General features: G+C 37.7%; 1 protein-coding gene and 1 non-coding gene across 14 annotated transcripts in view; both read right to left on the minus strand.

Annotated features, from left to right (window-relative positions):
• DLG1 (discs large MAGUK scaffold protein 1) overlaps positions 1–24,834 on the minus strand; it is a 653,463-nt gene that overhangs the window by 126,068 nt on the left and 502,561 nt on the right. For 8 of the 13 annotated variants that reach the window (XM_049775930.1, XM_049775934.1, XM_049775933.1 and 5 more), the window contains one exon: positions 17,593–17,757. The exons of 1 other annotated variant lie outside the window; for it this stretch is intronic. In XM_049775930.1, the coding sequence (XP_049631887.1) occupies positions 17,593–17,757 (165 nt within the window). Of the gene's footprint in view, positions 1–1,935; positions 2,481–17,592; positions 17,758–24,834 lie in introns of those variants that run through there. 4 more of the 13 variants (XM_049775939.1, XM_049775938.1, XM_049775936.1 and 1 more) reach the window with 1 other exon arrangement.
• LOC126012284 (U6 spliceosomal RNA) lies at positions 4,213–4,323 on the minus strand. The gene has a single exon (XR_007496803.1). It is a non-coding gene; the product is annotated as a U6 spliceosomal RNA (small nuclear RNA).

The raw sequence follows: 24,834 nt of genomic DNA on the forward strand, positions 1-24,834 counted from the left end.
TGACAATATACAAATCCTTCTGGGGCTATAAAAATAATGCTGCTTGCTGTAAGTGAGTGGAAGAAGCAAAATATTCTAGCATCAACTAAAATTCAAATATCTAATGTCCTATCTCAGTCACATTTTATGGTATAAAATGAACTGCAGATGTGCTACAAAAAAGACCTTGATAAATAAAATATGCAACCAATAAATTAGAAAAGTATACAGAATGGAAAAATAGCATACTGTATGCTAGAGTCAGAAAAATAAAAGCTAAAACCTTTAATCTAATTTATCTATATTTCTAGAGATATAATATAACGGTAGTAAAAAGTAATAAGAGGTCCAAAAGAGACACCCCCCCAAATAGTCAATTATCAATATATACAAATAATCTGAACCACAGAGGAGAAAAAAAATCTTTTAAATGGTTTTCTAGGGTAAATTACAAATTCAGATATTATTAAAAAATTTATGACTATTTTAGTGCTGTACAATAGCAAGTTTTTGTTCCAACTTGTAAGTAACTATGAGTCAAATTATATAGCTTCATTAATTTGGCATGAAAACTATTTTCCTTGCTTCTGGTTTGCATAATCTTTCTTTTTTGTTTGCATAATCTTAATGAATTATCTCACTGGCTAGGTATATATAAAAAGCAGTGTACATAGTTACATATGCATACTTATGCTTGTACATTTTTAAGTTCTTATTTTTTCTTATTCACAATTTAAAATATTCAATGTAAATTTACAATGAATAACATGCCAACCTTTCTCTTTTGAAATATGTAACAGTCAAAATCAAGTTATGGAGGCAAGTCATGGAGGCAAGTCTCAATCTAATAGTTAAGTCAACTGTTGCCTCTAAATAAGTTTTGATAATAAGAAACCTCAGAGCCCACATAAAAATAAAATATGACTGATTCTTTTTAGTGCCACAATTCTATTTCTCTTGAACATGTAAGCAAAATAAGCTAATTTTTTTTTATGAAACCTGACATTTTCAAATCACAATACTGAAAGACAATTCTAGTAACCAAAATCATGTTTCTGACAGTTAATACTTATTATTCTGCTTCTAATTATTTTAAAGACTATTTTTAAAAGAACCTAAGGTAATTTATATATTTTGCTATTTTAAACAATGATGTCAACAGACAAAAGCATTACTTGTTTTCAATAAGATATTTTTACCCTTTCATTTTTTTCTAAAGTTGCATAAATTGCTATTAAAATATTTTAAAAGATGAACATTTCCTGACTCTCTTTTAATGTCTCCCTCCAATTATTGTTAATTTTACATGTTATTTTTTACAAAATTGGGAGACTTTTTAGTTTGTCCATCTCAAAATAGCTATTAAACATTTAAAGAAATATTCTTATAATCATATAATTGTGTAAATTTACTGCTTTCTAATTAACCCTAGGTAACATATCAATTAAATTTTTGAGTTATAAAAGGACATTTAATGTGGCATTAAGATATGAGAATATATAATAGTCAACTGAATGCAATTTACTATATTTTCAAAACATTAGAAAACAAAGATACTTCTTTACTGATAATCCCCCTAGGTTATCTTTGATACACATAAAGCTAAAAAAAAAAAATAGACATTTTCTTTGGTCAAACACAGCATTTACCAGTTCACAAAAAAGCCTTGTTAATATTTTAACTTATGTATCTGTGATTCTGTATTTTTAGAGAAAGCATTCAACAGAATCTTAAATTGTTTTGTTTGGTATTACATAAGAGCAAAAGGGAAAATATTTTTTGTTTCCCCTTTTGTGCTAAAGACCTGCAGAGAGGGACTGAAAACATACATTTCTATGCATCCAAGATTTCAGGACATAAGACTATATTTTTTACTGGGAAATCTATGCTATTTTCTTTTTGTAAGCCAAACACAAATCAAAATCAATTGAAAATAACTTCAACAAGTGGTATTACCTGGGTGGAGCTGGTGGCTACCGAGATGCAGTCAATAAAGCTGTGTCTTCGAGTGAAAAATGCAACTATCTGCTGCCAGCGTGAAGGTTCTGGCTCAGCCTGCAGTTCATCTGATGAGCCCTTTTTTGCCCAGTGTTTCTGCTTTGGGCCTACTGAGCCATGGCTAGAGCTAGTATTGCCTCCTCGACTGGCACGAGAGTACAGGAGTGTGTTGTTTCCGAAAATGTAATTCATCTCTGCAGCCCTGCAGGTGGTTTCCAAGCAGTCTTACTTCTCTACCAGCTGCTGAGTGGTGAATGATCGGTAAAAACTGCAGCTAGAATTACAGCAGCATCACTTGTAGATCAGGAAAATAAAAACCTGGAGAAATGATGCTCATTTTCTCTGTAATTTCTTCCCATGAAAGATCTCGTATCTTTCCTCTCTGTACCTGTTAGCTGTATGATGGCTGAGTTTATATTTGCAGACAAAAGAGAAGGCATAAGGTGGATTTCTTTCTCATGATTATTTTTTTCACTGCGTCTGCAGGAACCAAAAGCTGTTCTTTTGTTAGCTGATAACTAGACGGACTGAAATCCAGGAAGTGAGGTCGATTAGCAGGTAAAGAAGGATGTTATAAACACTGGACTACCAAGACCCTTTGGGGCTGCCTGATTTAATGCGCTGGGTGGAGAAATACTGGATTAACAAATTTCAAAATCAGAGAATTCTCTTTGCTATTTTATATGTTGTTTAAAGTATTTTTTACTAAAAAAGTCTCATTCACATGCTAATTTCTATATCAGAAATCTTTCATTAAATAGCTCTGGCTTAAGATCCTTAATGTACTTTGTACAATAAATATGGAGAATCTACAAATAGAGGGAAATCTTTATATTGTAGCATGATCATTTGATATAATGCATTGATTTTTAATACTTCGACCTGAGTTGGAGACAGAACCAGATTAATTAGCAAAATAAATTACCAGCATCTCTCTCATGTACTATTAAGATTACAGAATTACAAAATTTTTGTTTTATAACCAGTAAAATGTGTTTTATGTAATAGTCCATAAATAATACTCTAGTTCAAAAAAAATGTTTGACTGGTAAAAAGGCATTTTCTTTTTCTTTTTTTGTTTTAGCAGTTTTTAGTAGTGCTCAGTGTTTACTCCTAGCTCTATGTTCAGGGATCTGTCCTGGTGGGTTCAAGGACCATATGTGGTGCCAGGAATCTAACTTGGGTTGGCGAGTGAAAGGCAAGCACCGTGTTTCAACTTTTTTTATTTTTAATTGAATCACCATGAATTACAGAGTCACAAAGTTAATGATTTAGTTTCAGGTATACAATGTTCCAACACCAATCCCTTCAATCCCTTATTATAAACAAACATTTTCTCACATTTGAATTAAGGTCTATTCTTTTCACCATAATAGTTTGCCTCAGAATAACTTAGCATGGCGGCCAGAGCAGTGGCGCAAGTGGTAAGATGTCTGCCTTGCCCCACTAGCCTAGGATAAACTGCGGTTCGATCCCCCGACGTCCCACATGGCCCCCCCCAAGCCAGGAGCGATTTCTGAGCACATAGCCAGGAGTAACCCCTGAGTGTCACTGGGTGTGGCCCAAACCCCCCCCCCCCCAAAAAAAAGAATAACTTAGCATGTTGATTAAATTGCAAACTGGTATTTCTTTCATTCAGTAAGAAATTTAGGGACAAAAAGGATCTGAGAATATTTTGGTTTGGGCCCATATCCAGTTGTACCAGGGCTGACTTCTAACTCTGTCCTCAGGGATCACTCCTGGTGAGCACGGGGGACCAAATGGGGTGCCAGGAATTGAATCCTGATTGGTTGCATGCAAGGCAAGTGTCCTACCTGCAGTATTATTGCTCCAGCCCTAAAAATTTTCTTTTTAAAAAGCATCCTAAATGACCTAAATGACATTCACATAGAGCATTAATTTATCAATATAGCACTATGGCCATTTTAAAATATATTATTCATACACATTAATGTTTGAATAATTTATATTTTTTTGATAATGCTAGAGAGCAAAACCAGGCAAGCAAACACTCTACCACTGAGTTATATTCCTAGCCAAGTAATCTAATTTTTTTTTGTTTGTTTGGGGGCCACACCCAGCAGTGCTCAGGGATTACTCCTCCTACCTCTGCGTTTAGGAATCACTCATAACAGGTTCAGGGGACAATATGGGATGCTGGGGACTGAATTGGGGTTAACTGCATGCAAGGTAAATGGGCTACCTATTGCTTTGGAATGAAGAAATCTTTTTTATTTTAATATGGAACGCTTCATGAATTTGTGTGTCATCCTTGCACAGGGGCCACGCTAATCTTCTCTGTATCGTTCCAATTTTAGTATTATTATGTGCTGCCGAAGTGAGCACAAATCTTTTTTTTTTTTTTTTGGTTTTTGGTTTTTGGGTCACTCAGGGGTTACTCCTGGCTCTACGTTCAGAAATTGATCCTGGTAGGCTCAGGAACCATATGGGATGACGGAATTTGAACCACCGTCCTTCAGTATGCAAGCATAACGCCCTATCTTCATGCTTTATCTCGGGCCCCAGAAAACTAATTTTTAAGTTGACATAGGAACATCATAAAGGTCCCAACCTAAGCAATAGCTACTTTTTTAGACATGGGTTAACAAAAATTTTACTAATCAATGTGTTTACCTACATCAACTAAATAAAGTCTATTATGAAGTAGTAAACGTGGATTTCAATTTCTAGGTTTACCACATATTTTAATTTTGTGTTTTTTTTAATAAGCTAATTGGGGTCCAAGAGATAGAACAGCAGTAAGACATTTGCCTTGTGCGCGGCTGACCTGGGACCAACCCGGGTTCGATTCCCGGCATCCCATACGGTTCCCCGAGGCTGCCAGGGGCAATTTCTGTACACAAAGCCAGGAGTAACCCGAGTGCTATCGGGTGTGGCCCAAGACCCCTTTTCCCCCCAAAAAGATGCTAATTCATTCTGATTCCATCCCAAGAATCAAATACATATTAAACAAAAGTTGAGTCCTAAGAAACTTCTAGAAGAAAGATGTTTTGTTACACATCCTTGCAGAAAGTATGATGCTTCCTTCTAAGGACTGTAAAGATGTCTTCCAGAAATTCTATGGTTCTAAAATAGACTGGTGCTATCAATTTGAGGAATAGAAAAATTAAAAAAAAAGCACGAAGAGGTACAAGAGAGAATTAAGAATCCTTTCTGAGAAAAAAAATTAAGCCTCCTGAAAAATCAATAAATTTACCAGTTTTACATATGAATGCTATTTAAAGAAATATATAGCTTCCACAAGTGCTACAAATTTTGTATGGTTTTTACCTTGACCCATACTGGATACAAAAATATCCAATGAGGAAGAAATAGTACTAGAACTGAGATATGTATGTTGACTATATGCCCCAGTTCGTCTGAGACCATTTTGTTTAATGTCAGTCTTTAGTGATTGTTAATAACATCTTATTTCACTCCCTAAATTTCCTCAGTTGAGATATAAATTGCATTCTCACACTAAAAAAAGGGGAAAAATAAAAAAGAAAGAAAAATAAGGAAAAGCAAGAAAGGAGGAAAGGCTTTTTTTATTTTAATTACTCAAAATATAAGATCATCTCATCAACATGCCCAATTGTTAATACAGGCATATGAGACCATGTGCCTAATTAAATTACAATAGGTTTAAATGATTACTGGATGAAGGGACCAACTCTTTAGTGAAATCACTGCTTAAAATGCCTTAAAGTACTTTTAAAAAGTCCAGAGAAATGGCACAAGGACTTAAGAGTACTGCCTTGCAAGTTCAAATCCCTGCTGCCCTATATACAGAGCACATCCAGACAACTCTACTGCCTGTGATCTCTGCTGCTGCAAGCAATATCTTGCTATGGCAGTGAATGCCATAAGCACTCAATGAGATAGACAGGTGTGTGTGTGAGAAAGGAATGACTTGGTTAAGCGCCTTGGGAGAGCATGTTAAGCACAACAGCCTGGTAAGATCTCCAGAAAACACTGTAGCTTAAAGTATGTGATCAATACAGTCAGGTGCATGCAGCCCCTATTTACTGCGACAACAGTAAAAGGGAGGAAAGGAACTTAAAAAATGGTAAAATTAGGGACCGGAGAGATACCGCAGTGGTAAGGCAATTTGCCCTGCAAGCTGCTGACCCAGGACCAACGGTGGTCCGAATCCCAGCATCCCATATGGTCCCCTGAACCTGCCAGGAGCGATTTCTGAGCACAGAGCCAGGAGTAACCCCTGAGTACTGCTGGGTGTGACCCCCCCAAAAAAGGTAAAATTAGTTTTCCTAAAATATCCTTTCTTACACAACACATCTGAACAATAAACTCTGTTCTGTTAAAATAATAAAAGTTAACTATAGAAACTAGAATGTCTATATTTAAAATAACAAAATTAGTAAACATGGTCTAAATCAGGTGTCACCAAAGTTAATTGCTTACCAGGCCATAGAGGTAGTACAGGAGTTAAGATTAGTGTCTGGCACACAATAGGTTTAATCCATGACACCAGATATGATAGATATCCTGAGCACTCTCAGGAAAAAAACCTGATCAAGAGTGAGGAATACATTCTAAGCACAGCTATGTATGGCCCTCAACTGAACAAGATTAGTTTTAAAAGAAAAAAAAGTTAGCCCCTTTCTGGAAATTTACCTTCTTTAACAAACAAAGAGTAATCCTTTTAAAGATAACCCCCCCTCCCCAGAATTCCAGTATCCCCCAAGGAGAAGGAGGGTTGGTATCACCTACTATGGAAATACACTGGTCTAATCACACTGACTTGTCATGAACATTTTATTTTTTTAAATTAATATCTTTATTTAAGCACTATGATTACAAACATGTTTGTAGTTGGGTTTCAGTTATAAAAAAAAAAGACACCCCCTTCAATAGTTTCCCTCATTTCCCTCTTCCCCACCCCATCCTGTATTTGAGACAGGCATTCTATTTCTCTCACTCACTACCACTGTCATGATAGTTGTTAATGTAGTTATTTCTCTTACTGAACTCAACATATTATGAGCATTTTAATAAACATGTAGGAACTAGTAGTCTTTCTATACCATTTTTCCCTTTTCACAGGAAAAATCTGTAATATAGTTCCAGTCTAAACAACAAAAGTATGAAAACCAAGTGCATCATTTTTAAATTATTATGTAACCTGATATATTATGATAAATTTATGACTGTGAAAAATGCTTATTTTGCACCATTAAGTGGACAGGCAGTTAAAAATATACACAGAATAGCCCTCAATTATTGATATATCTTTTCCAATGCACAAATAAATCCAGAAGTCCTTGGGTCTAGTAACAAAGAAAAGGAGTGAACACTTTTATTTATTTAGATTTTGTGCCTTAGCTAGCAGAGCTTAAGGGACTATAGTGATTGAACCAGGACTTCTGCAAGCAAAGTATGTGCTCCAGCCCTCTCTGTAGCCATTTTCCTAAGGTTGAAGGATGAGGGTAAAACAACACTCAAATCCTAAAATTCTATAAAAACTACTAATTACAATGCTATTATTGTATATAAATGTTATTATAGACAGTATTATACCCTTTTATCTTTATCATATGGTTTTTTTTTATGTTTGTTTGTTTTTGCTTTTTTTGGACCACACCTGGTGATGTTCAGGGGCCACTCCTGGCTATGCATTCAGAAATCGCCCCTGGCTTGGGGGAACCAGATGGGACACCCAGTCTGTCCTTGGCAGACACCATATGCCCTTTGCCACCGCTCTGGCCCCTATCATATGGAATATTTTTTTTATTGTTTCTGGTCAACCTCAGCTGTGCTCTGAGCCCAAGGATCACTCTCGGTGGGGCTTCGCGGGCCACAGAGATTACCAAAAATTGAACAGGGATTGTGCAAGCCCCACCCACTATTTTATCACCCCAGCTCCTAATCTGGACTATTAATATAAACTATACTAGGGCCAGAGCGGTAATACTGCATGTAGGCCATTTGCTTGAACGTGGTCAACTAGGGTTCAATCTTTGGTATACCATATGGTCCCCCAATCCTTCCAGGCCTAATTTCGGGGTGCAGAGCCAGAAATAGCCCCAGAGTGATTCTGGGCATGACCTCAAAACCAGAAGAGAAAAAAAAAGGTAATACTAAAACAAGACTAAACTGAGATAGACAATGATGTAGATTTGTTACTCCCCTAGAAACAAACCCTGGTGTTACAAAAATTCTTTCTGTATGAGCACCATCTAGTGGTCAAAATCATGCAATCCAAATGTTCACTTCAGTACCCCAGGGTTTCCCAAAGAAGATAAAACTTAACAATATTTAACGTTAAAAAGATATAAAATCAAAGTTCATTTAAAAATACTCACATGTAATCATTGTGTGAAGTGCTCTACTATGATACACTTAGTTCAACAGGCATATATTTACTTTTACTATTGTACTACTCTGATCTCAATAATTTTATATTCTGCTGGTCATTTTATTTGATATTCTCAATACTATATCACTGAGACAAAGAGATACTTTATTTAAAATAATTATGTATTTTCATGCCTTTTTCTATCTTCCCTTTCAAGTCTCTTTAGCTATGTTTACTTTCTACATATCACTTTGGGAATAATATTCCTTATCACTAAAGATATAAGCAAAAATATAATTTGGGACATTGATGGTAGGAATGTTGCACCGCTTAAAAGGGGTGTTCTTTACATGACTGAAACCCAACCACAATCATATTTGTAATCAAGGTGTTTAAATAAAGATATTAATTAAAATAAAGATATAAGCAAAATATGATTGTCATGGTTCTTCAGTTGCCATCAAAACACTCCACACCTAGTAATTCTCTGCCCTTCAATTCACCTAGATTTAAGTCTATTTTGAAAAAGGCTGGGATTTGCTTATTTGCTATGACCATATTACCACTTACTGGAGCTCATTTTCTTATTCTTCTCATTGTATTATAGAACTGGTAAAATTCTAAATTTAGGGGTTGGAACAAGAGCACAGCAGAAGGGTGTTTGCCTTGCACATAGCCGATCCAGGACAGACGGTAGTTTGAATTCCGGCGTCCCATGTGGTCTCCCAAGCCAGGAGCAATTTCTGAGCACATAGCCAGGAGTAATCCCTGAGTGTCATCAGGTATGGCCCCAAAACAAAAACAAAAACTCACCAAATGTAATAATTTTTAGATACCATTAAAGTTTACCCCACTCCTTCCTTTTCTATCACAAATTTCTATCTCAAAACCACTCAACTCTAGTAAAAAGTCTTTTAAAATATTTTAAGATTTTCAAAATCTTAAATCTTACACTCATGCCTGGAGCCTAGAAATGGTCTTATGACAGAAAATTTCAGGGGTAAGGTCTCCTTGTATTTAGGCCAAGGCTTTTCCTTTCCATGTCCCCCATATTTTGCTGTGCCTATGCAAACAACAATTGCCACTCGAACAATGTTTTTGCTGTACTTCTTTAACTCTTACCCTTAAAAAAAAAAGAAAAAAAGCTTATTAAACCTTCTGCTAGGGGCCGGTGAGGTGGCACTAGAGGTAAGGTGTCTGCCTTGCAAGCGCTAGCCAAGGAAGGACCACGATCGATCCCCTGGAGTCCCATATGGTCTCCCCAAGCCAGGGGCAATTTCTGAGCGCTTAGCCAGGAGTAACCCGAGCATCAAATGGGTGTGGCCCGGAAAAAAAAAAAAAACCTTCGCTAGGCCTTTAAAAAAATCTTACACTCACAATTACCTTCAGGCTACAGTAGTCACTGTATTGTTTGAGGATTTCAGTAATGAGAATCAGCACCACAAGAACCATATCATCTCAGAGCACATCAAACTTAGAAGGCCAATCATTAGCACAGGATCCTGATCCTTCACTTGTCCTCCTTTCCTAACAAGCATTCATGTAATTACTATAATATGAACTTCCTTCCATTTTTAAAATGCTCTCCAGTTATTTTCCTATTTATTTTTCTTATTTTTACCTTGTAATTACCTTCCCCACTAAATTGGTTATCTTTTACACACCCTTTAACACCCTGTTCAAATGTCAGGTTTATTTATTCAGAATACTACAAGGAATAATATTATGCTCTCCAGAAAAATTAGAAAGTTATCAGCATAGACATTTAATAAGTATCTGCTAAACAAGTTAAAATGATAAAACTGCTACTCTTAACAGTTGATTTTTAAAATTTCTATTTAACTTTTTACTATAGTTTTTGTAAGAATTGTTAACAATGGGGCCAGGGAAATGGCTCAAGTGTGACAGGTAGTAGGTGTGATTCCTGGCACCACATGAATCCATGAAGATCACCTCTTGGAGTTAACCTCCATATCAACAGGTTTTTTTAAATTTATTTTTAAAAACACAATGTTAATTTTACCCAAAGATTATAGAGAAGGCACCACTATGACAACGATAGATGGAAATGATCACTCTGGGCAAGAACTGAGTGCAGAAAGGAGTGTAGAGTGATAGGCATGATACCCCAATATTGCAAACCACGGTGTGTTTAAAAGAAATAAGGCGGGAAGTGGGTGGATGAGAAATATGCACTGGGGATGGCTGTTGTACACTGTATGACTGAAATTTAATCAAGAACAACTTCATGACTATCTCTCACGGTGATTAAGTTAGAAATTTTATTAATTAAAATAACTAGTTTAAAATTGTGGGCTATAGCTCAAAGGACTGGAACACATACTTGGCATATATTAGACCTTGAGTCTGATGCACAGAACCACATGGCTGCCTGCCTAAGCCTCACTGAATACAGTCCTGGAAGTCCTTAATCAACACTGAATTACCAATGTCAACACTAAGCCAAAAGAACATCACCATTGGGCAGTGGTCCATAGGTCTTCTGAGGAGGCTACCCCCTGCCTCATTTCCCATAGAGTTGTGATTACAATCTACTTAATAAATCACTATTCTCCAAAGATAACTGGGGGAGCAGTGCACATAAGTTGGTGCTCAGTACTTACTCTTGGCTCTGTACTCAGAAATCTCTCCTGACAGTGTTCAGGGACCATTTGTGGTATAGACTGAACCAGTGTCAGTTGTGGGATAGGAGCTTTATCTCCTGTACTATATATCTCTCTAGCAACAGAAGATAATGCACTGTTTCTTCAATTTGATGCCACTCCTGGTTCTACACTCAGGAGCCAGGCCTGACGGTGAGAGAAATAGAACTAGGGCATGGCTGCAGCAGGCAACTGGGCAACAGCCTTTGACCTCTGAACTATCTCTCTGGCCTCCCTTCATTTGAACTTTAAAAATATTAATTCATAATTCATATACTAAATTCTTGAATTCTATGCAAATTACTTATTTCATTCTAAACTATAATACTAATAATGTGGAAAGCACATTTAATTAAAACTGGTTATAGGTATTTTAAATAAAATATACTCCCCTGTAGGAGTTCCTGCCTTTTTCATAGAACCTTGAGACACAGATTACTTTGTTTTACCACATATTTCTGCAATTTTCTATAGAACTAAAAAGAAAGAATAAAAGAAAGGCTGGGGGCCAGGGACCAAGTGGTCTCAGGCACACTGGTGAATAAAAAATAAGGACAGATTAAATATCCAAGCCAACGTCCAAAGCAATAGAATCAAGAGACCTAAACTTTAACAATCTAAACTTAAAAGGGTCTGTTATACTTGCACTCTGAGATTATTGGTGGAAGGAAGTCAACAATGGTGGTGGGAATGCCCTTGATTCACTGTATATCTGAATGGTCACAATGATTTCAATAAAATTAAAAAATATATATTCCACTGTAGAATATACTACTACTTATTCCTAATCTCATCCTTGACTATTCCATGCAAATACTATTCTATGCAAATAGAATTCTATGTAAATACTTCAGTAACCTATTCTTGGCATAGGAGAAGCAGGAAGAAATTTGCAAGTGAGGCAGTTTTAATAATTCTAAAATTACAAATGTTCTAATCTAGATTATAATCTGTTTTAAAAGTATTAAGTGGGCCCGGAGAGATAGCACAGCGGCATTTGCCTTGCAAGCAGCCGATCCAGGACCAAAGGTGGTTGGTTTGAATCCCGGTGTCCCATATGGTCCCCCGTGCCTGCCAGGAGCTATTTCTGAGCAGACAGCCAGGAGGAACCCCTGAGCACCGCCGGGTGTGACCCAAAAACCAAAAAAAAAAAAAAAAAAAGTATTGAGAAATTTAAAACACCCTAGGAACACCTGAACACAATACAAAAATGCCTTTTGCGCACCCATATTCATGCAAACACATGCAAATTCTGGTAGACCCTGGTTTACTGGGAGAGCAGGATTGGTATTGCTTTCTTCTCTACAGCCAGGGTTCTGCATCAGCAGCAGGTGCCACTAGATGGCAGCACGGTCAGTCCAGTCACAGGGCATTGCTGGCTCAGTAAGCAACTGAAAGTGACGAAACTAAGAAATACAAAATACCACTTTTGGCACAATCAAAAAATAATGCCACTCAAGCTAGCCCAAAATAAGACCCACATCCCTACCCCTCACATTACAACAGACATAACAGCACGCAGCAAGCAGCACCTACTCTAATGGAGGAAGACTAAAGCCTAGAAAGGATGGAAGACCCAGGCAGGCATGTGGGACCTCTCTAACCGATAAAGTCCTCAGAGAAACAATAATAAGAGTGTTTAAATTTAAGTTTTACTATTGTATATTCATCAAATGAAGGAGCTTCAAAACATACCAAACTATTACTAACAGGCCTGAAGAAAAACAACAGCAAAATCGTAGTTTGTAGTTTCCATACCATCCCTTCTCATCATCATATAGATCAACAAGACAAAAAAATCCATAATAAAATCAACAATGCTGGGGCCAGAGTGATAGCACAGCAGTGGGGCGTTTGCCTTGCATGCGACCGATCCAGGACGGACCTTGATTTGATCCCTGGTGTCCCATATGGTTCCCAGAGCCAGGAGTGATTTCTGAGCACTTAGTCAGGAGTAATCCCTGAGCATCGCCACGTGTGGCCCAAAAGAGTAAAAGACAAAAAACTATAATGCCATATAGGAAGAGAAGAGCTCAGTTCAATAGATATATGTAAAACTCCTGAATATGCATTCGTCTCTGGTCCATATAGTCTTTCTTCAGAACAGATCACACGCTGGGACACAAAACAATTATCCACAATGTTAGGAAGACAGAATCGTTTTCTGTAAATACCATGCTGTGAAGGTGAGGAAAAAAAAAACAAAGAAAACTGGGTAAACCTGCTGAACCACCAATGAGCCAAAGAAAAAAATAATCAAGAAATTAAGACTCATAGAAACAAACAAAATGCATTATGGGAACCATTAGAAATGATACTAAGAGGGGCCAGAGAGATAGCATAACGGTAGGGCATTTGCTTTGCATGCGGCCGACCCGGAGGGACCCGGTTCGATTACTGGCATCCAATATGGTTCCTAGGCCTGCCAGGGGCAGTTTCTGAGTGCAGAAACCAGTGCTGCTGGTTGTGGCCCAAAACCAACCAACCAATCAAACAATAAATAAATAAATTTTAAAAAAATAAATGATACTAAGAGAAAAAAATACCATATACAAAAGAGGGGAAAGTTAATATCAATACAGGAGTTAATCAAAAACAAGAAAAAGTTACAATAAATAACCTAATCTCACATCTCAAAAAAGTACTAAAAGAATAGCATAGGAAGCCCAAAGAAGGCAGGAAATAATAAAAATTCGAGTGGAAATCTAATTTTTATAGGAATTAAAAAAAATCAATGAAACCAACAGCCATTTAAAAAAAAATTAGTAGAATTGAAAAACTCAGAGCTAGATTCCCACCTCCTCCAAATATAGACCAGTATTGTAAGACTAGACTATAAATAACAATACTATTGTAAATCAAAATTCCTCAATAAAAATTTATTAGGGGAATAAAGAAAGAAAACTGAAAATGAAAGAACAGCCTACAAAGATGAACAGGTTTAGAGGGGCTTTCAAAAAACCAGTTGAATTATCCTAGTACTTCAGATGCTTTAATGCTATCACTTTATCTTGCCAAAATATTTACAAAGAATTTGCATACAATTAAACACAAAAGAATCCTTTTACCAGGGCAACTGCAAAACATCTACAATATATACACAAGTATCAGGGGGATTTTCTTTAGTTTTTGAGCCACACCTGGTGACACCCAGGGGTTACTCCTGGTATGCACTCAGAAATTGCCACTGGGTTGGGGGACTATATGGGATGCCAGGGGATCGAACTGGGGTCTGTTCTAGGTTAGCGTGTGCAAGAGATGCCCTACTGATGAGCCACCGCTCCCGGCCTCAAGAAAATGTTTTATATCTGACAATTAAAAATAGGGCCAGCAAGACAGCATGGAGGTAAGGTGTTTGCCTTCTATGCAGAAGGATGGTGGTTTGAATCCCGGCATCCCATATGGTCCCCCGTGCCTGCCAGGGGCAATTTCTGAGCATGGAGCCAGGAGTGACCCCTGAGCGCTGTTGGGTGTGACCAAAACAAAAACCCAACACAAACAAACAAACAAACAAACAAAATATATATATACATATATATTAATATTGGGGGTTGGAGCAACAAACTTGTGTGCCATGCTCCCACTTTAAGTGTTTTTAACCCGTTGCCCCTTAGAATATCTTGAAGGTGAAGAGAGGATGGTCCCTAGTTGAGAAAACCTGCACTATTCTACATAGTCAACTGTCTTTTTTTTTTTTTTTTTTTTTACAGTCAGTTGTCTTAAATGAGGTCACAGTCTGGGCCTGGAGCAGTGGCACAAGTGGTAAGGCAGCTGCCTTCACATGCTAGCCTAGGATGGACCCGGGTTTGATCCCCCAGCATTCCATATGGTCCCCCCAAGCCAGGAGCAATTTCTAAGCACACAGCCAGGAGTAATCCTGAGCGTCACCAGGTGTGGCAATAAAACAAAAAAAACAAAAACAATAAAGTTCACCACCACCCACTCCACCACCACCACCAAAGAACCACCAAAACAAAAACAAAAACAAAAAAAAAAGAAAGAAAAAGAAAATACAACAACTTGTATTTGGAGGTGGTGGTTAAAATATTGTGTTATAATAATCTTTGACCAAGGTTTCTCCAATGAAATAGCTTTCATTGATGAAGTTGATAATATTCCAGTTTTAAGGTTACATGGCCAGTTGGCTAATTACATTAATCTGGAAATTCATATCACAGATGCATATGGCAAAGAGAAGACCGAAGATACCTGTACCCTTAGGAAGGCCATCTCAGAGCTTAAATCCCTATGATGCCTGAAATATCATTTACTTGCTTAGAATGAGTGTTACATGCAGCAGCTGAGCCTGGGGCCCATCACATTTGAAGCTATATACAATACTGCACACATGCTGGCTCACTGCCTATTTAAATAACAGCTCGGGTCAGAATATCCACTCTTAAAAAAGAAACTTCTCAAGCTCCTACGAAACTCCTACAGAGTTGTTGATGCACAAATTGGCTTTCAAAGTGTGTAAATCAGAAAGTCCAGAAATTAAAACAGAAGAATCATCATACAATTGGAGAAGATTTCAACTAAAATAAGTAAGATTTTTTGCGAGAACACACTTAGGTTGACAAGAACAAGCACAAAAAGCAGGTAAGACTTTCTAAAATGTAAGATTTTAAGATTACGATTTTATGATTGAAAAGAAAAAACTAAACAAAAAAATGTAACAAATAAAGCCATGCCAATCTTATCTGTTTGCGCATCAGGTTGTGAATAGAAAGGGCGTAGTCCATAGGCCTAAAAGCATTTGAGATACACAATTGTTTAGAATGAAACGAGATATTCACTGACTCTAGATTTTCTAAGTGAAATGCAATCAGCAGCCAACTTAAGAAACTAAAGAAGGGGGCCCGGAGAGATAGCACAGCGGTGTTTGCCTTGCAAGCAGCGGATCCAGGACCTAAGGTGGTTGGTTCAAATCCCGGTGTCCCATATGGTCCCCCGTGTCTGCCAGGAGCTATTTCTGAGCAGACAGCCAGGAGTAACCCCTGAGCACCGCTGGGTGTGGCCCAAAAAAACCAAAAAAAAAAAAAAAAAAAAAAAAAAAAAGAAAGAAAGAAAGAAAGAAAAAGAAAAAGAAACTAGAGAAGGAAGTTTGCCACAAAGAACGGTGGGTGCAATTAGAGTAGAGAAGGATCTATCTGCTATGACAATGATAGTTGGAACTGATCACTCTGGACAAGAACTTGGTGCTGAAAGGGGAAAAAGTGACATGCAAGGAACCCTCCATTAACAATAGTGAAAATCACAGGGTCAGAAAGAAAAGGGGGAGAAAAGGGGGAGTGAGAAGAGAAAGGGGAAAGAGGGAGAGAGAAGCAAGTTGCCTCCCCTAGAGGTGGAGGTGGGGAGGGAGTGGGATGTAAATGGGAGACATTGGTGTTGTGTAGGGTGCACTGGTGAAGAGTAGTGTACATTCAATGACTGAAACCCAATTATGAACAGTTGTGTAAGCACAGCGCTTAAATAAAGTGATTACTAGAAATAAATGTCTACCATAGAGGAAGATGGGGGTGTGTGAAGGGGTAGGGAAGGAGGAAAAATGAGGACACAGGTAACAGGAAATGTGCAATGATGAAGAGATGTATGTTGGACATTGGATAACTGAAACTCAATCATGAACTACTTTGTAATTGTATCCCATGATGATTCAATTAAATACTTAATTAAAAAAGAAACTAGAGAAAAAAAGAATATGGTTAGAAAGCAAACTCAGAGGACTGAAGGACCAAAATTCAATCCTGGACACTACACAATCCCAAGCATGACCATAAGTGACCACCAAATTGAATTACTAGCGGTTCTGTGGATCCATTGGTATGGACCAAAAAAACAAAAGAAAAAAGAAAAAAAAGGAGAAAGTCCACCGTCCCTTGTCTCTTTATTTGGTCTCCTCAGGAAAGCTCAGTCAAAATCTATAATTGATATGTGGTCTACCTACACTTATGCATATATGTAAACATAATGTATACACAGAAATGTATCTGTATGTCTAAAAAATGGTTGGGTTGGCAGTACAAGGGGGAGGAATGCAAAGAATAACATTTTAAAAGGAGATTTACTGAATAGACTATTCTTTGGCAAGGTTGATCAAGTGGAAAAAACAACAAAAGAAAAAAAACACAAAAGTACTAGGGATGAAAAAGAGATCACACCTAAATATCACAAGACAGACACAGACACACAACACACACACAAAACCGGGCTATTAAGAAGTTACTATGAAAGAAATATGAATGGCTCCCAAAATTCCAGCAACAAAAATTTAAAAAATGAAATGCAAATAGTACTGTAACCATTAAAAATTTACACCAACAATAGAAAATCATCAAACTTTTTTTCAAAAATCAGATTAGGTTTTACTAATAAAAAATAACAATCATAGGGGCTGGAGTGGTGGCGCAAGCTATAAGGCGTGTCTGCCATGCACGCACTAGCCTAGGACAGACCAATGTTTGATCCCCAGCATCCCATATGGTCCCCCAAGCCAGTAGCGATTTCTGAACACATAGCCAGGAGTAGCTCCTGAACATCACCGGGTGTGGCCAAAAAAAACCACCAAAAACCAAATAATCATATACTACTAACATAGATAATTCATAAAACAAAGAAGAATTACTATCTTACCTTTATTGGTGAAATATGAGAATGAGAAACGTATCCATGGACATTCTCAATTTCTGATAGATTCTTCTCAGAGACATGAACCAATTCTGGACCTATCACTTCATTAGTAATTTGTGGTGAAATGTGTTCTTGAGGAGGTGTGTCTTCATCCTGATACCGGTATTTCTGTAAAATAAGAAAAGCTATTAAAAATGAGGACATGAATGGCAAAATGGAGTAAATTCAAATCATAGTTTTCATGACTAATTTAAAGAACAATACTTAACTATATAGAAACTGCATTTTATGGTTCATAAAGCTTGAGAAAAGATATCCATTTTAAAATTAAGCCAATTATTTTAAATATTAGATTTTACTATTAAGTATGCTATAAAATGAGTTATCCTGTGAAGATGACAACTATAGGAAGCATCTCTTTCACACCTAGATGACAATTATACAAGCAGAATCTGTCTGGTATAACTATCTCAAAATTCTCCTATTCCTGAGAAAGAGGAAACTCTTACAAATACATTAGACAACATGAACTTTAAGAAAATGAGACTAATCATGAATGGTCTAAAAGGAAATGGTCTAAAAGGAAAAAAAGCATATTAAAGCAAATATGAACAAAATGTGTCAAAGAATAAAGGTTCATCTGATAGTATGCATCAACCAGCAATAATCAGATTTAATGATAAAACTACACTTTTTTTTGGTTTTGGGGCCACACCCAGTGATGCTCAGGGGTTACTCAGAAATCGCTACTGGCTTGGGGGACCATATGGGTTGCTGAGGATCAAACCAAGGTCCGTCCTGGGTCAGCTGCATGCAAGGCATGCGCTATCGCTCTGGCTCCTAAAACTACATTTCCAACACGAAGACATACTTACTAAAATTGCAAAATAGCAAAAATAAAATCATAAGGGCCCGGAGAGATAGCACAGTGACATTTGCCTTGTGAGCAGCCGATCCAGGACCAAAGGTGGTTGGTTCGAATCCCGGTGTCCCATATGGTCCCCCGTGCCTGCCAGGAGCTATTTCTGAGCAGACAGCCAGGAGTAACCCCTGAGCACCGCCGGGTGTGACCCAAAAAAAAACCAAAAAAAAAAAAAATAAATAAAATCATAAAAGGACATAAACACTTTATAGTGATATATTTTACTGTATACCCATTAAAATAACTAAACATTTATTTTAAGAAAAGACAAGTATTGGTAAGAACATGAAACAGGACTCTTCACCACTGGTAGAATAATGAATAACTGGAATATAAAAGTTCATAATATCTCTTCATTATCAACAACTTAATACAAATGTTCATCAACATTTATAAAAACCAAATATAAGGTATCCATTAAGTAGAATATACAAACACAATGAAAAGTACTGACACAAGCAACAAATTGAATGACTCTCAAAAGCATTGTGCTGAGTTAAAAGTTAAATGAGGGGCTGGAGAAATAACACGGAGGTAGGATGTTTGTCTTGCATGCAGAAGGATGGTGGTTTGAATCCCGGAATCCCATATAGTCCCCCAAGCCTGCCAGGAGCAATTTCTGAGTGTAGAGCCAGGATTAACCCCTGAGTGCTGCTGGTGTGACCCAAAAACAAACAAACAAAAAACAACAAAAAAACTAAATGAAGTTATTCACATAATTATTTAAATTTATTTTGTCTCTTTTTTTAAAACCACACCCAGTGATGTTGAGGGGCTACTCCTAGCTTTGCTCAGGAATCCTTCCTGGCATATTCAGGGGGCCACATGGGATGCCGGTGACCAAAGACAGGTAGAGCGCGTGCAAGGCAAGCGCCTTACCTGCTGTTCAATTGGTCCAGCCCCTAAATATAAGATTATTTGCAGTGGCAAGATGAATACCTTCCTTTTATCAAGATCATCTTGAGTTCTGATGGGGAGCAGAAGACTCAAAAGGATCTCAAAGAATTTCTTTAGAGCAAGGGAAATACTACATTAATTTAATTGCAGCAGCGGTTTCAGTTTTCTAAATTAAAACTTTATACATACTTTAATATGCATTTTACTTATGTCCCAATAAAATGATTTTTAATGTAAATGTTTTGTCTAACTGTTGGCAAAGATATGCCCAATAGCAGCAATAAGAGAATCAAATTAGGGGCCCAGAGAGATAGCACAGCGGCGTTTGCCTTGCAAGCAGCCGATCCAGGACCAAAGGTGGTTGGTTCGAATCCCGGTGTCCCATATGGTCCCCCGTGCCTGCCAAGAGCTATTTCTGAGCAGGTAGCCAGGAGTAACCCCTGAGCACTGCCGGGTGTAGCCCAAAAAACAAAAAACAACAAAAGAAAGAGAATCAAATTAAACTTAATGGACCAATCTCTGGGGGAAAAAAACCCCAAAACTTCAAATAATTACTTAAAGGAATAAAATAGATAATTTCATATAAAAGTCCACTAATTTAGCTTTAGTAGTCTGACTTTTTCAATAAAATAATCTATAAACTCAATTTATTTATTTTGGGGGGCTACACCCATTTGTGCTCAGGGGTTACTAATTGCACTGTACTCAGGAAACCCTCTGGGGTGCTGGGGTTGGCCACATGTAAAGCAAGCATCTATTCCACTGCACTACTGCAACAGTCCTTAATATCAATGCACTTGAATTAAAATACTGATACAGTTTTATTTGGGTAAGACTGCTTGAGAGAGTAGTAATAACTACATTCATTAAAACAAACAAACGGGGCCAGAGACACTCAAGGGGTTAGAGCACAGCCCAAAGTACACAGTTCCTGTCTCCTGAGCACCAGTGAAAGTAATCTGGAGCAATGACTGAACCAAGAGTAAGGCCAAGAGCACCCCTAGATATGGTTCCAAAACCAAAGGGAAAAAAATTTTCCAAAAACCAAAGTCATGAGAGAAAACTTATTCTATCAACTATAAAAGTAAAAAAAAATGGTCTACACCAACAACAATGCTTAATAATAGTATAATCATAATATATTCAAATGCCTATGGGATTTAACATAATATTTAAATTATTTAAATGATTGGGGAAATTTTGAGTTGTTGGATTAGAATATGTTTACCTATACTTGAGTATAAGGTATAAGTATAAGCTGCGTTTTATGGCACAAAATTTTGTGCTGAAAACCCCGAACTCGGCTTATATTCGGGTCATACAGGTTATTTGATTTGGTGCATGCTGAATCAAATGCACGTAGTCTCCAGTTGTCTTCTGTTGTCTGCTGGAGGAGGTGGTGCTTCAGCTCAGTCCACAAGTTGTGGCTGAGCTGAACTGGATGCCACTGAGCTATTTATTTAACCCACAGTATTCTGCGCTTTGTATGAGACTGACAGCAGTGATGATGATATCTGCATACTCAGTGATGATGACAATGTCTATGCTGATACCCTCACATCAGATACAGCTGAAGCTCTGTTTGGACATACACGTGATGAGGAGGAATCCAGTTTTGAAGGATTTTTTTCTTTGGTTTTGGGGTCATACCTGGCAGTGCTTAGGGGTCACTCCTGGCTCCACACTCAGAAATGCTCCTGGCAGGCACGGGGGTGGGAGGGGGAACCATATGGGATGGCGGGATTTGAACCACTATCCTTCTGCATGAAAGGCAAACACCATACCTCCATGCTATCTCTCTGGCCCCAGTTTTGAAGGATTTTAACCTTTGTGATTTAGCTTGATTATCTGTTAAGCTACAGTTTTCTGTACTTTATTAAAGTTTTAAAGTTATTGTTGCTAGTTTAGTTTTTCTCTAGCAATAAATATTGGAAAACATTTAACCTACTGATTCCTCAGTTATTGTAATTGTTTTGGGTATATATTTATTTATTTATTTTAATTATGACAACAAAGATACAAAGAAAGAGGACAGGGTAAAGTTACAGTGGAAGCACAATCACCCATAAACAGAATTCTCGGTAGTTCCATCAATGATATCGCAGCCTTGAACTTTCAGCCAAAGAACATTAAGAAAAACAAAACTGAACCCATGTACAATACAATTACTTTGTCCCTCAAATCCCCAGTTGTAGTACATACTATTTCTTAGCAACACACAATATAATCTAAAGACATTAGACTTATGTAACTCCTTAAACATTGAGGGCAAAGTACATTTATCTAGTTCCATGCACATGCTTACTAGTTTAAGTTAACCTCAAAAGTTTCAGTGGGTTGTTTTTCTTAAGGATTGAAGTCAAGGGAACATAGTAAAAAACGATATTAAAGTGGCATTTGTTTGCATAGGCCCACCAAAATATAAGGGACATGGAAAGAAAAATTATGGTCTAAATACAAGGAAACCCTACCCCTGAAGTTTCCTGGCACAGGACTGACTCTAGGCTCTAGGCAAACTAGTTTGTCCAATCCAAGTCATCGTCTGTAGTGGCAATACACCTCCATTCCTCACATAGTCTCTGTTATTGGTATCATGCTTCTGTATTAAAGATCCTGGGGTCTGCATATCCCATATTGCAGTCAGGATGGTGCAGAGCATCCTCTCGTTTCACCTCACTTAAGGGGCACTAGAGAGAACCATGTCCTGTAGAGCAGGTCATTGTTGTTGTCAAGTCTTCTCAGTATAAACGGAAGTCTCTTTTTAGGAGGTCGATGTCAGACCCTTGGTAGTGTCTTTCCTGGTAGAGGACTGCTTCCAGCTGTTGCTATAAAAGACCTTGGATTTTTCGTAGATAGCTTGCCTGGTTCTGGCGTGAATGGAGGATGCCCATTCTTCTGAGGCCTGTGCCAGGTCATTATATCAATGTTCAGGGTGTAAGGTACATTGTACTGAGATTTATTAGATAAGAACTTATCTGTATGTATAGTGTTTTCCCATTTTAATGTGTCTATGCAAACTAGGATCAATGCCATGAAGCGTTATCGGCCCATCTGGAGGCAATAGGAACAAGACCAGCAATTTCCATGACATAGTTCAATCATAGGCATTAAACTGAGGGACAGTTCCACCAACAATCCTCACTGAACAGCTTACAAAGAAAAGACAAGATGAAAAGTGGATAGAAACATCATGGTAGAAGAATATAGAGAGAGTTACAGCTGTTAAAGAAAATATACATAAAATATTCAAAAGATATATGTGTTCAATATGTGTTCAATTTATGTCCTTCTAAATAGTTCTGGGATTGTTAGATCCACTGTATGTCTTTGGTCTGAGATTAGAACTGTGTGTTACTGAAGTTAAGAAGGGTAAATCTGGGGTACTGATGGTTGGGATAAGTTTGCAACATGTAGACTGGTATGAAATTGCCAGTGACAGCCTGAGTATAACTGAGCAGCTATCTGCCACCCCCCAGATCAAACTCCACCCCCTAAGCCAATCTCTGGAGCCGGCCTGGGAGTGGGGAAAACCCAGGGTGCCCCATCAGGTCCTCCCAGGAACCCACCTGGAGATCCGGAGGAAAGGGGGAAAGGGGGGTCTGGTGACCCAGGTCCGGGCCCCCCTACCCTAGGCCGGGCCAAGAAACCCCTGGCACATGCGGAGGTCTGCCAGGGGCCAGCCCGTGCCGGCTGAAAATCCTGCTCCAGGAAGGGAGGAAGGCCCTTGGGTATATATTTTTATTTTTGAACTTTACCAGTGGCAGCTGCATTTTCCACCATGGCTTATACTCGAGTCACTAAGTTTTCTCAGTTTTTAGGGTAAAATTAGGGGGGTCATCTCATACTCAAGTATGTACAGTAGTTTAAAAAAGCTAGAAACTGGGCTGGAGGCATAGTACAGTATTTAACGCCTTGCATGTGGCTGACTAGGGTTGGATCCAGGGTTGGGTCCCTAGAGCACAAATTGGTGTAGTCCAAAAACTGAAACAAAAAAACCCGGCAAACATTTAAATATTCTTACAGTATAACAAAAACTTTTTAAGGGGGGGAGACAGAATTGGTAATAAACATAGGGATAAGGAGTTAAGTGCAGGATCTCAGCTACCCCAGCACCATCAGATGGAGGGCCCAAACAGTGTGGTATTCAAGGGTATTCTTGAGCCCTAATCATCTGGCCTAGCTGGCTCTAGTTGGCTGAGCAATGCTTGGAAACAGTTCCTTAAACACACACACACACACACACACGCACGCACGCACGCACACACACACACACGCACGCACACGCACACATGTACACACGCACACACACATGCACAACTCTCTCTTACAGGTAGAAATATAAAAAATTGAGAGAAAATAAACTAATTTGAAGAAAATATAAAACTATAAAATATAAAAAAAGAATTAACTCTTTTAACTCTTAACTGATTTGGTGGTAAGATGGGGAAGTCAGGTTATATTATAAACAGACCAATTTTAAAATGTGTAAAAAATAATTATCAAGACTTTTGTAGGGGCCAGAGATATAGCACAGCGGCAGGGATTGTACATGACCCAACCGGGACGGACCTGGGTTTGGTTCCCGACATCCCATATAGTCCCTCAAACCTGCCAGAAATTTCTGAGCACAGAGCCTGGTGTGGTCCAAAAACAAACAAAAAAGACTCTTATAATGTTTAAAATGAATAAGAGATATAAACTAGGAATTCATTTTGAAAGGATTATAGGGGCTGGATTCAGTGGACTGAAATACTTTGCATTCAGGAGGCCCAGATTCAATCCCTGGTACTAAATGGTGTCCTGAGCACAAAGCTGGGAGTACTGAGCACTGCTGCCCAATATGTGTGTGTGTGTATATATATATATATATATATATATATATATATATATATATATATATATATATATATATATATATATGAATACACACATATTCATATATAATTATGAGCAGTCAATAGAAAATATGAAAATGTCATAAAAAGTACATTTCATATTCAAGCAGACCAATAAATGCATATGTGCCTGACAATTCCCAGTGTTATTAAGGGTGTGGAAAAACAAATTTTAACATGAGTGGAAATATGAATAGCAAAGCCTTTCTTGCTTGCTATGAAAACATGACCTAGAAATTCTTTTTCTTTGAAAATGAAAACACTATACTGGTCATTAATCACAAATGATATTGCTATTTTTACAGAAAACACAAAATATATGTAAATCAGTAATTTGCCAAAAAGAAAATAATCAGAAAAGCTTTGTTATATTTTTAAATTTTAGGTAATCACAGCAGAAATGGGAAAAACATTTAAACATGTGAAAATTAAAAAGTGCACTACTGAAAAACCAGTGGACCAGAGAGAAAATCGAACATTCCTGGAAACAAATTAAAATGATAATATAAATTACCAGAACTTATGGAACAC

Source organism: Suncus etruscus, chromosome 6 (genome assembly GCF_024139225.1).
Source record: "Suncus etruscus isolate mSunEtr1 chromosome 6, mSunEtr1.pri.cur, whole genome shotgun sequence".
Lineage (NCBI taxonomy): Eukaryota > Metazoa > Chordata > Mammalia > Eulipotyphla > Soricidae > Suncus > Suncus etruscus.